Source organism: Oncorhynchus tshawytscha, linkage group LG03 (genome assembly GCF_018296145.1).
Source record: "Oncorhynchus tshawytscha isolate Ot180627B linkage group LG03, Otsh_v2.0, whole genome shotgun sequence".
Lineage (NCBI taxonomy): Eukaryota > Metazoa > Chordata > Actinopteri > Salmoniformes > Salmonidae > Oncorhynchus > Oncorhynchus tshawytscha.
In genome coordinates this window covers 18,995,532-19,019,489 of record NC_056431.1, presented here as the reverse complement: position 1 = coordinate 19,019,489, position 23,958 = coordinate 18,995,532, and the positions used below count along the sequence as shown (strand labels likewise).

The 23,958-nt window shown below is 44.3% G+C and overlaps 2 protein-coding genes across 3 annotated transcripts; one reads left to right on the top strand and one right to left on the bottom strand.

Moving 5' to 3' along the window:
* The first annotated feature begins 398 nt into the window (after positions 1–398).
* Positions 399–7,775, top strand: hapln2 (hyaluronan and proteoglycan link protein 2). 2 transcript variants are annotated; one of them, XR_002950165.2, is made up of 7 exons: positions 399–766; positions 927–1,031; positions 1,263–1,619; positions 1,800–1,916; positions 2,036–2,218; positions 4,046–4,619; positions 7,645–7,775. XR_002950165.2 is itself a non-coding variant. In XM_024395187.2 (6 exons), exons 2-6 carry the CDS (start codon positions 953–955, stop codon positions 4,321–4,323), a joined length of 1,014 nt encoding a protein of 337 aa, XP_024250955.1. In that variant the 5' UTR covers positions 399–766; positions 927–952; the 3' UTR covers positions 4,324–4,854. The 2 variants fall into 2 exon arrangements, 1 of the variants encoding a protein (XP_024250955.1); XM_024395187.2 differs by lacking the exon at positions 7,645–7,775 and having other exon boundaries at positions 4,046–4,854.
* LOC112223630 (aggrecan core protein) lies at positions 4,905–23,958 on the bottom strand. The gene is made up of 14 exons (XM_042311462.1): positions 23,690–23,958; positions 16,923–17,005; positions 16,155–16,541; positions 15,283–15,457; positions 15,002–15,129; positions 14,620–14,913; positions 12,877–14,490; positions 9,835–11,589; positions 7,908–8,015; positions 7,621–7,779; positions 7,008–7,090; positions 6,599–6,743; positions 6,311–6,493; positions 4,905–6,157 (listed from the first exon to the last, which is right to left on the bottom strand). Exons 1-14 carry the CDS (start codon positions 23,692–23,694, stop codon positions 6,030–6,032), a joined length of 5,247 nt encoding a protein of 1,748 aa, XP_042167396.1. The 5' UTR covers positions 23,695–23,958; the 3' UTR covers positions 4,905–6,029.

Sequence of the window (23,958 nt, the reverse complement as noted above, 5' to 3'; positions counted from 1 at the left end):
GTAAGTAGTCTAAACTTCGTGAGCGGCTGACGCATTAGATTTTTCTGCGATCCAGAGAAACTGCATTACCCCAGTGGTTGAGCCAGCAGTAGGCTACAACCTTGCTACTGAAATTTACAGCATTGACCAGCAACATGGTTACTTCCATGGGGATATACTGCTGTTTTACCCATACACAATACCAGATTCAAAACTATATATGTATAAATATCCCTTTGTCGAACTCTCTCTATTACATAAATACAGTAAACAGACATGTTCTAGGTTCAAACTCTTTGAAAACAGGCAACTCTTCCTCACTTCCTCTCACTTGTCCCTTATTGATAAGTAGAGGATGGAGGCAGAGAGAGACACAATGGCAGCCTGTCACATCACATCCTCATTAACATCTGGAGCAGAACAGAGAACAACCCAGTTTACACTGGCCACCACGGCCTGAGACATATGAGCACTGGTCTGAGAGAGAGAGAAAGAGAGAGAGAGAGAGAGTCAAGAGAAGGAGAGAGAGATATAGTCAAGGGAAGGAGAGAGAGAGAGAGAGAGAGAGAGAGTCAAGAGAAGGAGAGAGAGAGAGAGACCTTGGGGGTCAAAGGGAGAAGAGATCACAGTGGCAGAAATGGGCTCAGAGAAAAATAAAGAAGATATTTTTGCTTCCGAACTATCCCACTAACGGAAAACGGTCATGTTTGACTGAACAACCCTCAAAGGTGATCAGTCACCGCTGTTTTGAAGAGAAAATAAATCCTCATCTCATCATCTGCTGCAGGTTAGAGCTTTGGGATTTTCTTTTGGTGTCTGTTGATCTGTTGTGGTCCTCCTAGGGGCAAATGTTCTATGTATAAAACTGTTCTTCTTAGTACAATCAAAGATGTTCTACCACATTATGTAACCATTCTAAATCAGATAATGCTGTTATTCTATTGCAGGGACAGGGAGGGGGACTTGCTTCATTATGATCTGTGCTGCTATTTTGATACTAACCGCAAGTTGTTTCAGTTGGACGTCTACTATTTATCTGCCAAACAAACAAGGTATGTTTTGTCATTTTCTGAGTATAAAAGTTATTTTAGCTTATGACAGGAGAGTATGGAGAATTGTATCCATCTATTGAATCTGGTCAATTTAGTTCATGAAGGGCACTAGCTATAGGTCAGTGACATTGCTTGACCATAAAATAATTCTAACCCAATGTAATGTATGAGACTTTGATTGTTGAATAATGGAGGAATAATCTTACAAGGAAGCTGTTTTAATTCCCTCAGAAACAAAGAAACTGAAGTATCTGCTTGAGCCTCCTGTTTATGCTGAAGTAACCAGCCCTCGGGGAGGAAATGCCACTTTGCCATGTGTACTGCGATTCAAACCAAGCCATTACAAGGTGAAATGGACAAAACTGGAACCACTTCGTCGTGGAAGCAAGAACATTGTCATGATCACAAACGGTTCAGCCCACAAACCCTATGGCCTGCTTGGGCCACGGGCCTCGCTTCGTAAGGCTCATGCCATGGATGCCTCACTACAACTCAGCAACTTGGAACTAGAAGACGATGGTAGATATCGCTGTGAGCTGATCAATGGTATTGAGGATGAGAGCGTCATCATTACATTGAGGATAGAAGGTAAATTATGATGATTCATGTAACCTTTCTAAACATTTCAAATGTTGTAAAGAAACCTTATGGCTTGCTATTCAGATGAAAATATATTTGAAAAAAAAGAAAGGCAAATCAGACAAAGTTTTTAATATGTTGTGTGACTTAACATCAACATAAAAAGAGACAACTTCTAATTCCTTTTAGGGATGGTGTTTCCATATCAGAGCAAAAATGGCCGTTACAAATTCACCTACAAGGAAGCTAAGGAGGCCTGTGCTGAACAGGATGGCACATTGGCCACATTCAAGCAGCTATACAGAGGTATTTAATAGTCAATCAGCAAAACATTGACAGTTTACTCTGTACCGTTACTGATGCCATAGAGGTTTATGTACCGCTAACTTTCACAAAGTAAACATTAACACATTCTCATTGTGTAGCCTGGACAGAGGGTCTGGATTGGTGCAACGCGGGATGGCTCATCGATGGGACAGTCCACTACCCCATCCTGCACCCACGAGCAGAATGTGGGGGGGAGCTGCTACCTGGCATTCGCAGCTATGGCCCCCGGGACAGGATCCGGGAACACTTTGATGCCTTCTGTTTCACCTCGAGAACCACAGGTCAACTGAATGGGTTTTGGTGCTTTGTGAAGCTGTCAAATAGCAATGTCAGTATAGTCTTCATGTGCCAAATTAGTTCCATCTTTTTTCATTTGGGATGCTGCTTACTGAAAATGAATAAAAATGAGTTCAATTGGATTTGGGCGATGTGGTACAGTTAAAAATAGTCTGGAACCAACATTTAATCAAACATTAGTAAGGATGCAATTATATTATAGTATTGGCAAAAGACTGTGTTCAGAACACTCTTAGGTCATTCTGACTGTAAACTTTCCATAGCAACAGGGTAACCTTTGGCGATACATAGGAGTGGGCTCGTTAATGGTCCTGAGAGGATGGGGATGGACAATAAAGGCTGTTGTTCAGGCCCACTTGTAAACAAGTCCAGCTGTGGGAAACTAGTTGCCCTTTAGGGACATTAGAACATCCACTGTAATCGGAAAATAAAAACCTCAGTGGAAATGTTGAATTATAAAGACAGTGGGTGGTTTTATCATATAGCACGGTTCCCCAATAAGTTTACATTTTGTTAATGTTGGACATAAAAGACTGTACATTTTAATTTAGGAAATATGTTTGAAAGTATTCCCACCCATAATGGAGGTACAGTTGAAGTTGGAAGTTTACATACACTTAGGTTGGAGTCATTAAAACTGATTTTTCAACCACTCCACCAATTTCTTGTTAACAAACTATAGTTTTGGCAAGTCGGTTAGGATGTCTACTGTGTGCATGTCACAAGTAATTTTAATTGTTTACAGACAGATTATTTCACTTATAATTCACTGTATCACAATTCCAGTGGGTTAGAAGTTTACATACACTAAGTTGACTGTGCCTTTAAACAGCTTGGAAAATTCCTGAAAATGATGTCATGGCTTTAGAAGCTTCTGATAGGCTAATTGACATAATTCGAGTCAATTGGAAGTGTACCTGTGGATGTATTTCAAGGACTACCTTCAAACTCAGTGAGTCTTTGCTTGACATCATGGGAAAATCAAAAGAAATCAGCCAAGATCTCAGAAAAAAAAATGTAGACCTCCACAAGTCTGGTTCCTCATTGGGAATTTTTACAATGATTAAATGTCAGGAATTGTGAAAAACGGAGTTTAAATGTATTTGGCTAAGGTGTATGTAAACTTCTGACTTCAACTGTATGTTATCGTATACAAATGTAGGCAAGGTTTGAAATGATTATGTTTCAGTCAAATGTTATATCTGCTTGGGCTTCTTGTGGTCAATTTGCAGTCTACAAACTATTTGTAATTATTATAATTATGAAAAAATCTGTGGCTGAATCTAGTTGATGATCGCTGCCATATAGGGTGGATACAGCACCATACTTAACTTAAATAACAGTAATGATATTGTTGCATGTCAACACTTCAGATCCAGAATGACTTATACAACAAATTACTTCTTATGCTTTAGCACAGGGATTATCAACTAGATTCAGCAGAGGGACGATTTATTTTCTTGAGCAGATGGTCAGGGGGGCAGGGACATATTTACAAATAATTTGTAGATTGCAAAAAATGACAGCAAGAAGCCCAAACAGATATAACAGATGATCATTTTAAATCTTGCTTACATTTGTATATGATCACATATATACTTTGGAACAAATTTCCAAAATGAAAATCACTTGGAGCTGATATGCATGCTGGTGTTTTTACAGTCTTTTATGTCCAACAATTTAAAAAATGCTCAAAACTTGGGGGGTGGCAAATAAAATCACCCGCAGGCCAAATTCGGATCATGGGCCGTCAGTTGGAGAACACTGCTTTAGCAGGTTAAAGAACTTGCATTCTCCTTCCTCTCTTCCAGGCTTTGTGTTCTTCGTTGGACAGCCACTCACATTTGGGGAGGCAATGCAGGCATGTAGGGGTGAGGGAGCAGAGTTAGCTCTTGTTGGACAGCTCTATTCGGCCTGGCGTTTCCTGAGCTATGACCGCTGTGATGGAGGTTGGTTGAAGGACGGCAGTGTGCGTTTCCCTATCACCACCCCTAGAGAGCGCTGTGGCGGTATTCCCGAGGCTGGGGTGCGCACCTTTGGGTACCCCAACAAGACCCTGCGTCTCTATGGTGCCTACTGCTACAGGTAGCTTTCATGAGACCCATAGCGTGTGGAGCCTACTTCCACTGACTTCATAGATCCAAGACGCAGAACCATTGTGAAGACTACCAGTGACCCCTACAGGTTTCAGTACGCAGGGCTTGCAGATACAGGTAGTCAAAAGGCTAGGAACTGGTTCCTCAACAACGGCAAAAAGATACAAGTAGCACTGCGCTTTTCTGCAATACTACAATATGTTATTACAGGAAACCTCGAAGGCTTAATGCCTTTTCCATGGGACACATCAACAAAAGCCTGCCACTTTTATGAACTTTACTGCTACAGGTAACAACTGATGTACATGTTTTCCTGCGCTTGTGTAACATTTGTTTTGTGAACTTTGTTTTCCAAGAAGCATTATTCTAGTGTAACAGGATAGTTATTACACAATGACAAATTCCTAAAATGCTACTGTTAGCTTCTTAGCTGATGTAAGAGAGTGTGTAAATAGCAGAATGGGAGAAAGTATACACACTGAGCATAACTGTAATACAATAAAATATCTTGACAGTGTATTTGATATGTGGCATGAAAATATCATTCAAATGCAACCATATTCACATGGATAAATACATTGTAATCAATTCATTTTATTAGATATTTATTTTCTACTCTCCAAAAACTATATTTTTCTTATTTAATCCATCTCCTTTTTAATTAGTTGTACAATTACATGTTTTCTTTCATAACAAGTTCAATATGCAATTGTGCAGTCACAAATGGGATTTACAATTAGCATTATTTGATTACTGTTAAACACTTCCAACGTACAGTATTACTTCCACTGGAACTAAGACAATGACATCATTGGTGCATGAAAACAGAAATACCATTGTGGACATTTTCACATGTTCTTCCTAGTATCTTAGTGATTACGGTTTTACGAGAGTATAAAAAAACACACTTTGGATTCTGGCTATTTTCAAACCAAGTACTTTAAAAGTGGAAATTGGCTTCTAATATTGGGTCCAAAGTTCGTAAGACACCTGATAAAACAAAGCACCAGATAAGAGGACATGTTGAGAAAATGCTTTGTGTTGTAGGAATTGAGAAGATATGGATTGACAAGGAGATTTTCTTATACAATAGCATACGGAAGTGGACATCTTAATTCTGACTTTGTGGCAGAGGGTGGGAAAGTGGCTTCGGTTAATGTCAGACCAGCTGAGGTTGAGATTTAGGTTGCACTTTTCTGAAACTCTCTATCAAAATCTTACTGTACACCCTCATAAACATGTCATAATATATGTTACTCAGTCAAATACAGTAATCCAACAGTGTCGTAGCACAGGTGGATATCAAAGAATTTCACTAGTCAACAATCACATATCCTTATACAACAAACAAGCCCAAATGATGGATGGGACATCTTCGTTAAAGCTCATTCCAATGACAAACTGTACTGTGCAAATTCGATCCATTCCCTCTAATCGTGGCCTTATGTTGGGATGTACTCTTATTGTAAGTGTGATCGATCGGCACTAGGTCCGAGTAACATCAAGTCTGTTGATGTTCTAAATGGGTTTATCCTGGAAAGCGCTGGTGACAGGAATGTGATGACTCGTTCTCAGGGAGAACATTTATTTTACAAGGCTCCACCTTGTTGGAGGGACAAGGTTGGACAGTCTTTGAGTGGAACATAGGATTCCAGGGAAGGGGGCAGAGGGAAGGGGCATATTGAGTTTGATGAGCTTATTAGTTCCACTTGATGTCCCAGAACCCTGAAGTGGCTTTCTCCGTGGCTGTGTCCACCACCTCCACCCCCTCATTCTGATAGGGGGGCGTTGTGACCTTCTGCTCTCGCTCTGCCAAGTTGGTCAGGGCTGTAAAAACATAGCAGGTACATCATGTCATTATCACAGTAGAGCACACAATAACTTAAGCGAGTCATACAATGATAACATTAGAGACCTATCACACACATCATACATTTATTTTGTTTCATGTCAGTCAATGGAATGAATGTCTGTCCTCACCAGGGTGACAGGTGATCAAAGCCTCCTCCCATTCGCCGTTGGATAGGCACTTAATGACGGGGTTCTGTGTCTGGAGGAATCCTTCTTCACAGTAGTAACGCACCTTGGAATTGGTCTCGTAGCGCAGATGCGACTTACCAAACACCTTGGCATTGGCAATGATGGGGGGTTGGCCACAGAAAGCTGAACAGAAATAATGCTGTTAGGGGTGCAAATACATTAAAACCATGCTGAGAGGTTGAGGACTTCTATGCTACACTACCGTGGTGATTATGGTTGTGTACTCACAGGTGCCCTTCTTGCAGGTGTAGGAGAGGTGGTAGTTACAGGGCACATCGCTCCAGCGCCCCCCGTCATGCCATACCATCACCACACAGTCCTCTCCAGACAGGAAGTAACTGTCCGGCTGGCCCCGGTACCAGTTCTCATACAACTGGCAGAGAAAGATGGGAAGGATGATGAAGAAGTAGAGGAGTTTTAATACTGTTAGTTCACATATACAGCAGCTGAGAAGTAGCATGAGAAGCAGATCACATACCAGGAGGAGGTTATTTTTGCATCAGGTCTTACAAAACATAAGTGAGGATCTTCTGTGTACCAATGGGATGCAATCCCAGAGGCACGTTCATGCAAACAACATTATGTTTATGGAGAACCTAGACATATTTTATGGGAACACAGACTATGTGAGACTCACCAGAGGATTCCCGTCAGACCAGCGGAAGTCTCCCTCTATGGTCCTGTCATTCAGTCCCGTCCACTGGTACTCTCTGTACTTATCTAAAGGGAAAGAGAGAGCTCACTGTAACTTTGGGCCTGCAAACACTCGCTCACTAGCAAGTAGGGGCCGCTGTAAGACTACAGGCCATGGGAAACAACTAAGGAATGCTAGATAATCATCTCCTCCATATTTCCAGACACAATATCAACACCGGCATCAAAGCCTCCCATGTGTCAGGGTAAAATGAGTGAACGGCAGGTAAGACATGAAAGAAGACAAAGTTGCGTCTTCCCTGGACCATACAACCTTTAAACAAATAAATTCATTAGTTTACTAAATATTCCTCACAGATGGTACTGGGGTTACAGAGGTGTCATTACGCATTCAGTTTATGCATTTTAGGACTGTAAGTTCTGTTCACACTGAATGAAGCTATGATAAATAGTTCAATGAACACATTTTCCCATTTAAGTGATTGAATTACACCTTTTTAACAATCCACGGATGAGGGTTACACAGGTCAAGTTATGCAGAGCACTCGGAGCTGTCTGTTACAAGATCAAATGACATGTTTTCAGGTCCGCTGTACCATTAATGTAGTCCTGTTCCTCAGGGGTCATGACCGAGATCAGGTGACCGCCACACAAACGACAGTGCTGCTCTGCCACCTCCCAGCCCTGACGCTTGGTGAAATGTTGGTAACAGAAGCCCATGAACTTTTCCCAACCCGGCTCACACACCTCCAGGTCTAACCAACATGAAGAAGAAGAGGTTAGATGCACACAGAGGAGACAAAAATATACATAAGGGGGAGCGATATGTTCATTATTTCAACCTTATATTTGAGAAAACAAAACATGCAATCTGTTACTGTACCTGTCTGGCACATGTCTCCTCCATAGGTGGGCAAGCAAAGGCACTTGGTTGAAGACCCACTGTCCACACATGTTCCCCCGTTGGAACAAGGATTATCTAGGCAGGCATCTGAGACACAAACGTAGGAGAGGACAAGCATTGGCACCAATGTAAATGCAGTACAAATCTTTTGGAATCTCCTCTATATAGTGTCAATGTAAAGGACAGATATGACAGGATCACTTTATTGTTGATTTACATGGGAATTTCTTTAACTGCCACTGGAGGGAGCCATTATACCAACAGTACTCATCCTCATCACTGACTGACTATAGGCCTACAGTGGCCTGAGTGTTCAGCTTATAGAAAATAGAATTGGACCTTTTCAAGCCCCTGTGCTGAGGAAATTTCAGACATAGGTGACCTTTTCACATGTATATATGAAGTGGAGCACATATGCTTCCATGCTCTTTTTTACCATGCCATTTTGTTAATGCCCCCCCCCCTCCATGCAGTCTTTTACATTTTATTTTTAGATCATCACTGTATATGTCTAATAAATCAAAATAACTACTTGAAAATAACTTCCTGAGCCTCATTTTGCCATTGAAAAATACCAATGAGGTTAATAAAAAAAATTAAAAATACAGACATTTATGTGTGAGCTTGTTGATACAAATTGAAATATATTTACAAACACAGCCCTGCTTGGCAGATAGGATTGTCTAGACTCTAGAGCCCCTTCAAAGTAAAAGGATACATATGCAAATAAAAGATGAATGGGCTTTGGTCAGAATAATCTGATTGGATTGTGATGTCATGCTGTGGGCCAAAAACTCCCTCCCACCTGAACAGGCTGAAATTCCAAGGTATTTTTTTTCTTTCTTAAAAAAAAAAGCTCTTGTACTAAAAGGGAATTATCATCATTTTTACAATTTCAGAGTGTTATTTCGACCTCATAGTGTGGAAATATCATTACAAAAAAACAACAGAAAATCCTTTTTTTGACTGCACTGCCCCTTTATTTATTTTTGTTTTGGCTCTGTACTCCAGCGCTTTGAAATGATACTATGACTATGAGCGAGCAGACTTTCAGCTTTTATGTCAGGGTATTTTCAATACATATCGGGTGAATTTACAGCACTTTTTGTAGATAGTCCCCCCATTTTAGGCAACCAAATGTATTTGGACAAATTCACGTATGTGTATTCAAGTAGTTGAAAGATTAGTATTTGATCCAATATTCTTAGCACACAATGACTAAATACTGTGCATCAAGCTTGTGACTACGAACCTGCAGGATGCATTTGTTTTGGTTGTGTTTCAGATTATTTTGTGCCCAATACAAAGGAATGGTGAATGATGTAATGTGTCATTTTGGAGTCACTTGTATTGGAAATAAGAATAGAATATGTTTCAAAACACTTTTGGAAGGGTATGTTATCTATGCCTCTGTAACTTTCTCAGTCATCATCATTCACAATTCGTTCATGGTTATCCGTAATCATGGTAGCATCCACATTAATGTAGAAGTGTTTAGGATTCCATAGTCATTGTATCATTTCAAATCCAAAGTGCTGGAGTAGAGCCAAAAGAAAAACAAAAATTGTCACTGTACGAATACCTTTGGAGGCCACTGCATATTATGTTCCCAATCCTTTGCTGCTATAAACAGAGACAGCTGCTGTGTGTTTACCTCCAGCCGAAACAATGATAATCCCTTTCTTTTGCTGAGTCAGTTGTTTACTCTGACTGCCATGTGATAGCATTTAAAAAAAAAAACTTTCTAATGACTAAGTAGAGTGGGGGAGGCATGAGACCATAAAATAAATACAAGAGTCAAGTGAGTAATTTAAGGTGAGGTATATGGTAGAAATTATGCAATTATGATTTGCATTAACACATGCATTCAAATAATTGTCATGGTTTGAGTTACATTGAACGTTACCTGAAATGTTCCCAAATCTTGGAGTAGTAGAAGTGGTAATCAGTTTCTCCTCATCAACGTCCTCTGGATATAGGGGTGCTGCCGTCGTAGTCTGGTCATCGTAGTCCTCTGTGGTGGGCGTCGGGCTGGGGGTCTCTTCAGGCTCCTCAGTGGGTGGAGTGATGGAGTCAGGGTCCTCCGTGACTGAGGTCTCCCCACTGTACTCCAGATCTGCATCGGCCCGGGACTCCTGGGGTACGGTGGGGGAGGGCATGGGGGTCTGGTACAAATCAGGGAGCAGCGTGATCTCCATGTCAGTAGAAGGCGCATCTGTGCTCGACTCAGGCTCGCTTTCATCTGTGCTATTGACAGTTGTGCCATTGATGGGAGTGACAGTTTCATTGATGTATGGGACTTCTGGTTCAAGGATCCGTGAGCTTTCTCCAGAATCAGCAGAATCAGCAGATGCAGAGTGCTCCTCGCCTGAGCCGGACTCTACTCCCTCTTGGCCACTCACCTCCTGGTCACTGTCCTCATTTCCACTCAGCTCCTGGTCACTGTCCTCATCTCCACTCGCCTCCTGACCACTCTCCTTGTCTCCACTCGCCTCCTGACCACTCTCCTCGTCTCCACTCGCCTCCTGACCACTCTCCTCATCTCCACTCACCTCCTGACCACTCTCCTCATCTCCACTCACCTCGTGACCACTCTCCTCGTCTCCACTCACCTCCTGACCACTCTCCTCGTCTCCACTCACCTCCTGACCACTCTCCTCGTCTCCACTCACCTCCTGACCACTCTCCTTGTCTCCACTCGCCTCCTGACCACTCACCTTGTCTCCACTCGCCCCCTGACCACTCTCCTCGTCTCCACTCGCCTCCTGACCACTCTCCTTGTCTCCACTCGCCCCCTGACCACTCTCCTCGTCTCCACTCGCCTCCTGACCACTCTCCTTGTCTCCACTCGCCTCCTGACCACTCTCCTTGTCTCCACTCGCCTCCTGACCACTCTCCTTGTCTCCACTCGCTTCCTGACCACTCTCCTCATCTCCACTCGCCTCCTGACCACTCTCCTTGTCTCCACTCGCCTCCTGAACACTCTCCTTGTCTCCAACCGCCTCCTGACCACTCTCCTTGTCTCCACTCGCCTCCTGACCACTCTCCTCGTCTCCACTCGCCTCCTGACCACTCTCCTCGTCTCCACTCGCCTCCTGACCACTCTCCTTGTCTCCACTCGCCTCCTGACCACTCTCCTCGTCTCCACTCACCTCCTGACCACTCTCCTCTTCTCCACTCACCTCCTGACCATTCTGCTCATCTCCACTCCCCTCCTCACCAGAAGCTGTCTCTGGGGTAGTAGTTTCAACTACTTCTGGGATTTCACCCAACCCCTCTTGCTCCACCTTCTCCAGCCCTTCCTCCAGGGGATCAAACCCAGATGGAACGCTGGTTTCTGGGATGAAGGTTATGAAGTCACCTGGGGAGCTGGCCTCTGCTTCCATGGATCGCTGGGTCGGGGGGGAATAGGTAATAGGTTTGGGGGATGTCAAGAGGGTAACGTCAAGCATTCCCTCGTGGACCCCAGAGGCTTCAATAGAGCCAGTGTCATAAGTAACTGTGAGGACTTTGTCAGTTGGAACTGAACCCAGGTCAGTGGAGCCCATGGAAACCTCTGGTAATGAGTCCACTGTGCCTCCTGCCTCCTGCTCCACATGCTCATCTAGGGTAGAGGAGTCGGGTGACGTGACACCAGACTGCTCCTGAGTGGGGTCAAAAGCTGCCAGGAAACAGATCACAACATTATTCAAGCCTACAGTTAGTGTAACCCTGTCCACACTTGAGTGTTCAGCTCTTAATAATATTTTTTTTTATCACACATTACATATGCACAGATGTTTTCATGTAATTTAATAAAGAGAGTTGCAGTCTATATACGGGGCGTCAGGTAGCTTAGCGGTTAGAGCGTTGGACTAGTAACCGAAAGGTTGCAAAATCGATTCCCCGAACTGACAACGTAAAAATCTGTAATTCTGCCCCTGAACAAGGCAGTTAACCCACTGTTCCTAGGCCGTCATTGAAAATAAGAATTTGTTCTTAACTGACTTGCCTAGTTAAATCAACGTAAAATATAAAAGAAATAGTGTACAAGCTTCGAGTAATTTATTGGGTAAACCACCAATGTTCGGGCATCACTGTGCCTTCTTCAAGGTAATGTCATGAATGCTTGAACCAGGTTATGTAGACATTCATGTTCGAGCATTCATGACATTACCCTGAAGAAGGCACAGTGATGCTGAAATGTTGGTGGTTTATCAAATAAATTACTGGGAGCTTGTATATAGAATGTGTGACTCTCTTTTTATTTAATTTTTAATAGCCTACAATTTTATAGCTTTTTATAGAATAACACCCTGTATCCGACTGCTGGCTTTGCTCTGAAGCTAAGCAGGGTTGGTCCTGGTCGGTCCCTGGATGGGAGACCAGATGCTGCTGGAAGTGGTGTTGGAGGGCTAGTAGAAAGCACACTTTCCTCTGGTCTAAAAAAATATCCCAATGCCCCAGGGCAGTGATTGGGGACATTGCCCTGTGTAGGGTGCTGTCTTTCAGATGGGACGTTAAATGGTTGTCTTGACTACCTGTGGTCACTAAAGATCCCATGGCACTTATCGTAAGAGTAGGGGTGTTAACCCCAGTGTTTAAATTCCCAATCTGGCCCTCATACCATCATGGTCACCATATCATCCCCAGCTTCCAATTGGCTCATTCATCCCCCTCCTCTCCCGTGTAACTATACCCCAGGTCATTGTGGTAAATGAGAATGTGTTCTCAGTCAACTTACCTGGTAAAATAAAGGTTAGATAAATGTATGAATACAATTTACACGCCATTAGTCAGCACCGCTACCACCTTTTTTAGGGGTGCACCAGCTCATGCTTTTTATGTCATTCAATACCATTAAATACACATCTGAATATTTACTGCACTAAATCTTCAGTACATTACATAAATAAAAGTGTTTAAAAAAATAGACCTTTGGCACAGAAAGGCTTCTCTATGGACTCACCAAATTCAGAGGTAGGGATCAGTTCATAGGGGTCCATCTCCACTGGGCTTAGGGTAGCCAGGTCTCCTGACTCAGCCGTAGCAGAGCCACTGTTCTCCCCTGTCTGGAGGACCAATGAGTCCAGTGATGTGGTATGCTCCTCAGGGAGAAGGACACTGGCACTGTGGTCCACAGAGTTGGTACGCCGGTATTCAGGTGTGCTCTCCCAGTATGGAGGCTGAGTGGTGGTCTGGTCAGGGAAGAGCTCTGTTTCCTCGTGAGGTGAAGTGGATACAGATGTCTCCTCAACACCCCCAGCGATGGCTCCCTCAGGCCTGATGGACCCTCCTGAGAGGTCGTAAGAGGTGCTTGGGTAGACCGAGTCTGTGTCTGTGACATGCTCCTGGATGACATGCTCATCTCCGGAGTGGTCCTCCTCAGGAGGTGTGGGCAGCCCACTTTCCAGTTGCTCCTCTGGAGAGCTGTCATGACTAGTAGTGGTTTCACCTCCTGATACATTGTAGCCTGCAGTCTCAGAGGTAAAAGTGTAGTGTTCGGTCTCCTGGGTGATCCCTGTTTGCAGATGGCTGTCCTCTGAAATACCATACTGAGACTCATCACTCTCAGGGGTTGTGCCAGGCATGGGCTGTGGATCACTGGACCCGTCCACCTCCTCATACCCTGTGGTGGGCACGGGGGCCTCCAGAGCAGTCCCTGGAACACCCTCTATTGAGAGCTCTCCTGATTCCACGTTTGACTCTGACAAGGGCTGGTAGGGATCGAGGCTACTAATGTTGTCTTCATGAGCAGTTGTAAGATCACCTGAGTCATAATTTGTCTCGCGAGAAGGTGGATACAGTGTTGGGTTTGCATTCAGCTCATCATAGGGTGTGACTGGGTAGTTTAAGTCTACGTTTGCCCCCTCAGGGGCAGGATGATATGTTTCTGGGTTGCTGACCTCTTTCACCGGCTGCCAGGTGTCCTCTGTGGGCTCCAGGTCTTGGGGGAAGGATGTGGGGGTGAATGGGTCTTGGGGTTCAACCGGAAAGGGTAGGGCGTGATAGACAACAGTAGGGCCCTGGCCATCGACGGCCCCCTGCTCCTCTCCAGGCTGGTCTGGGTACTGCTCCCCAGGAACAACCCCCTGTTCATCTCCGTGCTGCCCAGGCACAGCCCCTTGCTCCTCTCCATCCTCCTTGGTGTATGCCTCCTCAGTAACAGCCCCCTGCTCCGCTCCGTGTTCTCCAGGAACAAGCCCCTGTTCTTCTCCGTGCTCCCCAGGGACAGCCACCTGCTCTGGGTACTGCTCCCTAGGGACAGCCACCTGCTCTGGGTACTGCTCCCCAGGGACAACCCCCTGCTCTGGGTACTGCTCCCCAGGGACAGCCCTCTGCTCTGGGTACTGCTCCCCAGGGACAGCCCCTTGCTCCTCTATATGCACTGATGCGTGCTGCTCCTCTGGAACAAGGATGGCAGACAGGGAGCCCTGAGCTTCTTTGCTCACCACCTGCTCTGTCACCTGACCCAGGCTGAATTCCTCCAGAGGCTCAGACAGCGTCACAATGTCCTGGCCGATGTCCTCTGGCTCTGTAGCCAGGTAATCATGGGGAGATTCGGTGTGAGTGTTGCTGTTGCCTGTCAGATGCAAGGGCAATGCATAAAAGTTAGGCCAGAGGATGACTTAGAATACAGTAGGAACTGAGTTTTGATGCCACTACTGAAGCCCAGTATAACATCAATACCTATGCTTTCGAAAGCTCTTACCTCGGAAGCAGTAAGTGTCGTGGCGAGTGTGTGCCTCTGGAAAGCCTGTCTGGTTCAAATGGCGATAGACAGTCCTGACCCCAGGCTCCCCTCCACCACAACGCTCCCTGGGAGTGACAATGGGGTAGCGAACACTCCCATCAGCCAACCACCCCGGGCTGCAGGCGTTCAGTCCGTCATTCCAGGCTGCATACAGCTGACCTGTGGTAGCCAGCTCCGCTCCCTGAGCCAGACAATAGGCCTTAGCTTCCCACAGGGTGAAACTTCGGGGGGAAGAGCCATGGAACACTTCCCCTGTATATATGGAGGGAGAAATCAGATTGTGATAATCTGCACTTGATCAAATTGATGAAATACTCCAATAAATAACAGATTTTCTTACCCTCTATATTCTCCACATAACAGTATACATCGTACAGCTCATCATGTTCCAGCAGCCCATAATTCCTCACTCCAGGATGCCCGTCCATGTCTCCAAAACATCCCTCCCGTGGCATCTGGATGGGATATCTGTGAAGAAGAGTGTTGATACCACATAGTGTTAAACAACTGTTATAACAGGGGGGGGGAGTCTATTGAAGTGGATGAAAGCATCTCTCTATCTGTGTCCACTTGATATGAGAGAACATTCACAGTGGTCTTTTATCTGCCTGTGGCCCTTACCTCACTGAGTGGTCTGAGAGCCAGCCCGCATCACACTGCTCATAGCCACTGTGGTAGGCTGCCAAGAGCTGCTCTGGGGTGGCGATGTGAGCCCCGATCTCTTCACAGGCGTCCCGGGCCTGTGTAAAGGTAAAGGCATAGCGACTGGAAGCATCCCGGTAGTGGAACACCACCCCTGTTGAAGGTCCACAGTCTTGGCGTTATTTCAGATTCAGTATTTTGTGTGAACTACAGCTACATTCACAAGGGAAGGCTATATCTGATTTATTATGTTACAAACTGCTCTGGTCAGGCAATCCATACTCTATTACTTGCTGGGTGCATAGGGTGGGACAACCAATTCATCTCAGCAGAATTTGTATGACATTATAAAGGTACAGAAATGTACAATAAGTGTACAGAACATAAAGAACACATTCCTAATATCGGGTTGCACCGGAACAGCCTAATTCCGTCGGGCCATGGACTCTACAAGGTGTCGAAAGCGTTCCACAGGGGTTCAGGCCCAAGTACACACGGGAAACTGTTGAGCGTGAAAAACCCAGCAGCGTTGCCATTCTTGACACAATCCGGTGAGCCTGGCACCTACTACCATACCCCGTTCAAAGACACTTAAGTCTTTTGTCTTGCCCATTCACCCTCTGAATGGCTCACATACACAATCCATGTCTCAATTGTATCAAGGCTTAAAAGTCCTCCTATAACCTGTCTCATCCCCTTCATCTACACTAATTGAAGTTGATTTAACAAGTGAATTCATAATTAAATTCACAAGCCACAAGCCTTGACACACGCACTCCTGAGTTGTTACTGTCACGGGTCAGGAACTCTGGCTTATACCCTACATCTATGACATCAAACCCTGGCCTCACCTTTGACCTTGACCTGAGCCACATCGTCGGCATCCTCCAGGCCCTGCTGCACCTCACAGCGGTAGAAGCCAGAGTCGTTGTACTGCAGGCCCTCCAGCCTCAGGGTGAGGTCGGCTGGGGAGGAGACGTAATGGAGCAGGGAGGCTCGGTCCTTGTAGTCCTCGCTGACCTTCACCCTGTCCCCTCGGGCCACCAGGATCTCAGTCTCGTGTCCCTGGGACAGCACGCTCCACTTGACCCTGGGTAGGGAGAGTACGGCGTGGCGGCCATTTGTGTTGGGGGGCGGGTGGGACAGAGACACCAGGCAAGGTAGGGTAAGAGAGCCCCCCAAGACGGCAGATAAGGGAGGGGTCGTAGGGATGGTCACCTGTAGGAGTCTGGAGTCATCTGGAGAGTGCAGAATGAAGGGGTTCAATTGCTGACTTTATACAGTCAAAAAGTTCACAGTTTGGGGGGGGGGCATCTCAGGTTGCAGTTAATGTTATTTGTTAAAGTCTGGAACCCATTCAAAAGTATTGCCAGTTGCCACTTGCCGTCATGGTGTTGTTGACACAAATACCGGATGAGACACACCTGGGCACATCAGTTAACCTTGATTTCTGCTTCTAAAGTCACACCTTCTAAAATTGTTTCCAGAGTGTGTGTGTCAGCAAAAACTATGAATGATCGGGGAGTGACTAAAAAATGCCCCTATACCCTTAGAAGTCAAAGCTCATAGATAATTGAATGGATGTCAGTATAGCCGGGGCTGACGGGGTAGTCACGCACCTGAGGCTTGGCTGGGGGTAGAGGAGGACGGTAGGACGAGCGGACAGATGGCACACAGCAGTAAAGACAGGAGCATCTCCAATCTGCAATAGAGAGAAAAAGAGAGGGGGCGGGGGAGAGAGAGACACAAAGAGAGAAAGACATTATCATTATCATTATAGCTTAATAGACAAATGGAGAAGTGCTGTAGAGAAAGTGAGAAGAGGCAAAGAGGTAGGGATGACTCCCTAGTCATCCCTAACTCTCAGAGGGTCCTGCGGCCTCTTTGGATACCTAGAGACAAGAATAAAACATATATATACAAATATTGATTCATGCTTACAGTCATTCATCAACCTCAGAGTATATTACTAGACAGTGGCAAGTGGCCAGCTTTCACCAACCACCTCAGCCTCTACGACCGTAAAGTAAAAGCCGTGGCTAAGACATCAGCGCTGTCATTTAGCAGAGACCTTGAGAACGTATAGGATGGTGTGTTAATCCATCACATGCAATGTCAGTCGTGATCAAGCTGAAGTCCCTTTGAAATAACATATATTCATTCTTCATTTTGACAAATTGATTTGTATGACAAGTGTGAGGGATTGTTCTTTAGTTCTGCAGAATTTTGTTGAGCTTCCAATAAGTTAATTGATGAGATTATGGATATGTGTTTGTGGGTTATTGTGGTTTTACATGTGTATATACATTTCCTTAAGTCAAGTGTGTCATTACTCAGATAGTGTGTGTGTGTGTGTGTGTGTGTGTGTGTGTGTGTGTGTGTGTGTGTGTGTGTGTGTGTGTGTGTGTGTGTGTGTGTGTGTGTGTGTGTGTGTGTGTGTGTGTGTGTGTGTGTGTGTGTCGATAAAGTATGTGCCTTTCTGCATCAGTCAACTAGAGTGTGTTAGAGAGTAACTGTCTGTGTGGCCTTGGTGTTATCCAGCTGGCATGAGTCAGCCTTTGGGAGCTCTCGAGTGTGAGCAGAATTCTGATGTCCCACAAATTCCCCCAGGATGGCATGGCACAAAGCCCTTTCTCCAACTCCACTGCTTTATCATCATTATGTCCCTTTCAGCAACCTAAATGTTAAACCCCAACCACCCCCACCCCATCAACATTACCTACACACCAAAGACACACAGACACAGCTACACATTTTCCCCACTGACTCGATAGGACCGCCACATTACCCATTCTGAGCAGGCCGGTGTATTCAAATAAGCAGTGTGTTTCTTAGAGGGTGCAAAAATGTATACATGAATAGAGTCGTCGTCCCCCCCTCCCCACACTGGATGTGTTGGTGAATGAACTACGCAGTCATGCTGCAAACCCAGTGCACTGGGTGCTTTAGTGATCACTTTCTAACAGTTAGAGAATCTACACTGGGTGGACAAAACATTAAGAACACCTTCCTATTATTGATCAGCCCCCTTTTGCCCTCAGAGCAGCCTCAATTCGCCAGGTCATGGACTCTACAAGGTGTCAAAAGCATTCCAAGTTGGCTGGATGTCCTTTGAGTGGTGGACCATTCTTCATACACATGGGAAACTGTTGAGCATGAATAACCCAGCAGCGTTGAGCATGAATAAACCAACCTTGACACAAACCGGTGAGCCTGGCATCTACTACCATACCCCGTTCAAAGGCACTTAAATCTTTTGTCTTGCCCATTCACCCTTTGTATGGCACATATACACAATCCATGTCTTCATTTTCTCAAGGCTTAAAAAGCCTTCTTTAATTAACTTGTCTCCTCCCCTTCATCTACACTGATTGTCTACACATCAATGTGGGATCATAGCTTCCACCTGGATTCGCCTGGTCAGTCTATGTTATGGCCAGAACAGGCATTCTTAATGTTTTGTACACTCAGTGTACAGTACATTGCCTTTATTCAAATGCAAGTCTAACTTCGGCCATATAGTCAATGTGAATTCTTTATTCAACCTAAACTATCTATTACTGTAGGTGGCATTCATGTATCATCAGGCCAATTATCTTTATAATTATTCTATCTGCAGATATATCCCTATAATTCAAATGTCTTGATGTCCTAAAGTTTGACTTAGGAGGAAGTGATGATTCTGCTAAATGGAGAAGCAGGAGGAAATGTCTACTGACAGCCCACAGTAGATTAAGCCGACTAACTGTAAAAGTCACATCCAGACCCTTTAATCATTTTTACAAGCTATTTTACAAGCAACCAGTGACGAGGTTAGAGGAAGAGAATCTCAACCTATACACTACATTGCCAATCTGGATTGTTGCTTCCCCTTTATATAGAATCCTGATATTGTGGGAAATCACATCAGGAACTGGAATTAGGTCAAGAAGAACTAGATTAACTAGAAATCAAGGCAGAAATTAATGTTGGTTTTGTAGTAATCCGATTGTTGCTTAATGATCAATTACCCAAAGTTCCCATGTAAAACTCTCTTTTCAAAGTTTGAAGTAAAGTGACCTATTGCATAACATAAACTGTAAATCCATTAGTAAACATGGGGGTTGTTAGAGTGTGATCTCTGTGTAAGGATCTAGGTGTAGCAAATGCAGAGAAGTCAGGTGCAGGACAGCAGAGATGAGTAACACAAGGAACCTTACTCAAAATGTCCAAATACATGAAGTAATACCAAGCCCACAAACATCGGACTGAACTTACAATAAAACAATCACACACAAAAACCATGGGGAAAACAGAGGGTTAAATAATGAACATGTAATTGGGGAATTAAAACCAGATGTGTAAAACAAAGACAAAACCAATGGAAAATGAAAAATGGATCAGCGATGGCTAGAAGGCCGGTGACGTCGACCGCCGAACACCGCCCGAACAAGAAGAGGGACCGACTTCAGCGGAAGTCATGACACTCTGATAATACAGTGGCGATTAGTGGTGAAGATAGAAGTTGGTAAATTGCACATGAACAAAACTGTCTCGAACCTGTGAAGAAAATCATTGGGTAAATCATCCACATCATAACTGTCAGTTGAAATGAAATTGGGGAGCTGATAGATCTGTGGCAGTATCGATAACAGTAGATGGAGAGAATGTTGACAAGCAAATTAACTGTCACACTGGCAGCCTTCCCTCTCCTAACTGTCTCAGCTCCGGTTTCTAGGAAAATTAAGTATTTTTTGTCTGGTTCCTCAATTACCCTCCATTCAATCTTCCTCAATCCTATGACTGTTAATTAGGTATATAAGCAGATAGCACTGATATGTATTCATTTCCCACAACACCCAAAACATCCCCACCCCCCAATATCCACACACACACACACTAGCGCTGGGACAATAAACCCCAAAATGATCGATACAGACCGAACCAACCATTTATCAAGGGCATTTTACTGATATCGATAATAATGATAAGTAGCCTTTACTAGAGGAATGTGAAGTTTGAAATGAAACGGGACAATGGTAGCCACAACGTTCAAAGAGGTATAAGTAGTTTTAAGTGTAATATAAAAAAAGTAACTTGTAAACTTATCATTCAACTTATCATTATCATGATAATTCAGTCAATTTATCATGATATGGATTTTTGTTCATATCGCACAAACACACACACACACACACACACACACACACACACACACACACACACACACACACACACACACACACACACACACACACACACACACACACAGTAGTTTTCTTCCCTGCTGTGTTGGGCACATGGCCCTTAGCCATGACACATTTCCATACTCCAAGGAGAGAGAGGGAGAGGGCTTCCTCTGGGGAGAGAGGGGGAACGCATCCCAGGCAACCTCAGAAGTGCTTAGATGTGCATCACAAGTGGCTGGAATAACCAATGACTTCACCTTGGTCTGACCAAGAAAGGTCATTTCAGGCTGAAGGACTGCAGTATACAGTGTTGGTGATGGGGATGATGGTGGTGGGAAGGGGGAAGTGTGTGGGTGTGTAAGTACCTCTGTAAGTGGACTTATACTTTCTTGGACTGATTCAATGAGGGTTAGTAACAGATTATTTCTATTTTGGCTTAAGTAATGGTTTGATACATCACTCTCTATGGTCAAATAGAATGAGATACCGTAAACACGAACACAGACACCTGGCCCACACAGCCTCTCTCCTCTGTAGCTTATCGAACACCAGCTGTCCTAGTCATTATTTTCGTATAGTTCCCAAATCTGAGTGACTCCCCCTCCTTTCATGGAAATGGCACCGACCACCACCGTTGCCAGTCTGCCACCCTCCATTACCCGGTCTCATTCCACCCCACCACCACGCCCATCCTCCAATCCTGCCTCGTGCTACCTCGAATGACTCCATCTGCCCATCTCTAGGGGCAACCCATACCCCCTCACAGGCCCAGGCTGGTAGGAAGCAAAAAAAAGGGGGGGGTTAGAATGAGAAAGAAAGGGGCTATGAGAGAGTGCACTAATAGAGGAAAGAGAGAGAGAGAGAGAGAGAGAGAGAGAGAGAGAGAGAGAGAGAGAGAGAGAGAGAGAGAGAGAAAAAGTCAACAGGAAGGAAGCTTTGGTGTGATTGAGCAGTGCCCCTCCGGCAGGGCAGGACACAACAGAAGGCCCAGCTGAGGAGTGACATTAGCCATATTGCTATTAGCTTTAGCCGTTAGCCACTCCAGCCAAAGGGACTGACTCATGGAGGTGGATGGGGGGAGGGGGCCTTGGCCAATTTGTAGCCTGTGCCACGGGCTGATTAGGCAGAAATGTAGGGCTTCTGAGCGCTTAAAGGGCTTATGGGAGACTGTCAAGGCAAACTGTGGCAACACTCACAGCAGTACACCAAATCAGTCCACTCTCGTCAGTCAACAGCATGAAGATGGTGAATGACCTATTTAGAAACCAGTGATCTCATATTTGCAATAGACAGTCATATTTGCAAGGTTAGTCAAACTGAGAAGGATAACCCAGATACCACAGCATCAAAGTGTCTGTCATGACAGTCTGGCTGCAAGGAGGATATAGCTACTTGATCGTACATAGGAACATGATTAAGAGACCGGTAACGTTAGGCTGACAACTAGGGCATTATCCAGCCCTGTTAAAACTCAGCTAAGTGTCATCAAAGTGCACCTTTATTTTTATTTGCCTCTACTTTCTTTATGGAAGAGATAATAATAATGGTCCTGTGAGGCTCAGTTGGCAGAGCATGGTGCTTGCTAAGCCAAGGTTTGTGGGTTTGATTCCCATAGGGGCCACACACGAAAATACAGTATATGACTGTAAGTCACTTTGGATAAAAGTGTCTGCTAAATGGCATATACTATGATACAGACCTCCTTTTCGTTTTTCCGGTGACTGGTTGGCTGAATATTTAAATATAAAAACTATAATAGTTTCAAGCTCACAAATAGAAGTTAATTATTCTGTTTCTTGGACAGCAGAGTGGTCATGCACTCACCCTGCCCTCTCTCTCTCCCTCCACTCCATGCAGTAGAGTCCACTTGGGTAGGGCATGCGTGTCACTCCCTCTGTTCACCTCACACCCCTCTTCATATTTCAGGGAGCTCCTCATGGCTGTCCCTACCTGGGGCTTGAGTGATGAGCACATCCAGGGGCTGGGCTTGGGGGCTCTCTCACACGTAAACGTTTACAGTTCCACTTTTCCATGTAAAAGTACAAGGCTTGTTGACATACATACTGTATCAGAAAGGTCCTGCTTGGGACATAGTACTAAACTAGGTCAACGTACTGTATGGGTCGATGTTAGCTCTTTCAAAATGATACAACATCAACTTAGAAACAGAGGTGTTGATAAATCAACACTGAGATGTCATGAAATAGCCTATACATTGTAAGTGCCCCTGACTATGAAGAAAACTAGCCAAATAGGTATGCTGACTGTGAGAGGTGTAGAGCAATTAGCTACCTGTTCCAACGTAACTATCACTTGACATTCCACAAAACAGCTGTGTTAGCCCACTCAAATATCAACTGGCATCAAAAGGTCCAAGCCTTTGACGGGCAGTTGTTCCCCGGGCTGGATGTCGATTAAGGCAGCTCCCTGCACCTCTCTGATACAGAGGGGTTGGGTTAAATGTGGAAGACACATTTCAGTTGAATGCATTCAGTTGTGCAACTGACTAGGTATCCCCCCTTTCCCTTTCCAGTTCAGAGATCTGTATGTCTTAATCAATATGTTTAAACAAAGCCACTGGTCTTAATGTCAATACAGTAGTTGGTTGGGGAAAATATGTTGTATTCCCTGTCACAGAATGTCCATATGTAGCCAGTTTGGAGTACAGTACAACTTGTATTTCTATAGGTACAAGTAGGCCTAGAACAACAGTGTGCATTGCCCCATGTGATTTACTTAATAAAATCAGTTTGGAGTGAATCCTTACACAGCATTGTAGCAGGTAGAATCTGTCTGGATCCTGCTTAACTGTGCTCAGCAAACAATGCATCAGGAAAATATTATTTTACATTGAATTACTTGAGATTGTGGGTTCGTGGTAAGTCAAAATAACTTTATATCAAAATAAACTTCCATAAAATTTTAATTTTGACCTACAGAATAGCAATAACAGTAGGCTAAAAGAGGTGATATAAAATATTTAATTATATATTTTTGACGAAAAATATAGGCTATATTGTTTAAAACGTTTTTCGAAAATGTCTCTAAATAGCTAGAATTATGGCAAAATGTATTGAGCATTGTATGTTTGATTTACACAACGAAAAAACATTTGTTGGCTAATTCATGAACAAAACGTGTTATTTTGCGACAGAAATGTATGCTTATATTTATCAAGGACATGCCAAAGATATATGATTAACAAATCCATCACCTACCTCATTTAAACGACCCTCACAAAGTATCCTTTCTGCGGACCTCTGTATTTTGAAGCAGACTCGACAGCTGCAACTTCTAATAATTATTTTTCCACCAAATTTGAATGAAATTAGACAATGGGTTGTCAGGTACGAGGATTTCCCAAGTTGAATTGAAAAAGCTAAAGAACGACTTGAGCTCCGTCCGCCAGCGAAGGAAGCAAAGTAAAGAGGGATTGGGGGGCAGAGAATTATGCACACCAAAATCTTGAACAGCCCACTTTCTTCCT

Coding starts and splice junctions, on each gene's coding strand:
- hapln2 (XM_024395187.2), top strand. CDS start 953: ATGATCTGTGCTGCTATTTTGATACTAACCGCAAGTTGTTTCAGTTGG. Junction 1,620..1,799: donor CATTACATTGAGGATAGAAG/GTAAATTATGAT, acceptor AATTCCTTTTAG/GGATGGTGTTTCCATATCAG. Junction 1,917..2,035: donor ATTCAAGCAGCTATACAGAG/GTATTTAATAGT, acceptor CTCATTGTGTAG/CCTGGACAGAGGGTCTGGAT.
- LOC112223630 (XM_042311462.1), bottom strand. Junction 11,590..12,876: donor GATCCCTACCTCTGAATTTG/GTGAGTCCATAG, acceptor GTTTCCTGGCAG/CTTTTGACCCCACTCAGGAG. Junction 7,780..7,907: donor AGGAGACATGTGCCAGACAG/GTACAGTAACAG, acceptor CATGTTGGTTAG/ACCTGGAGGTGTGTGAGCCG.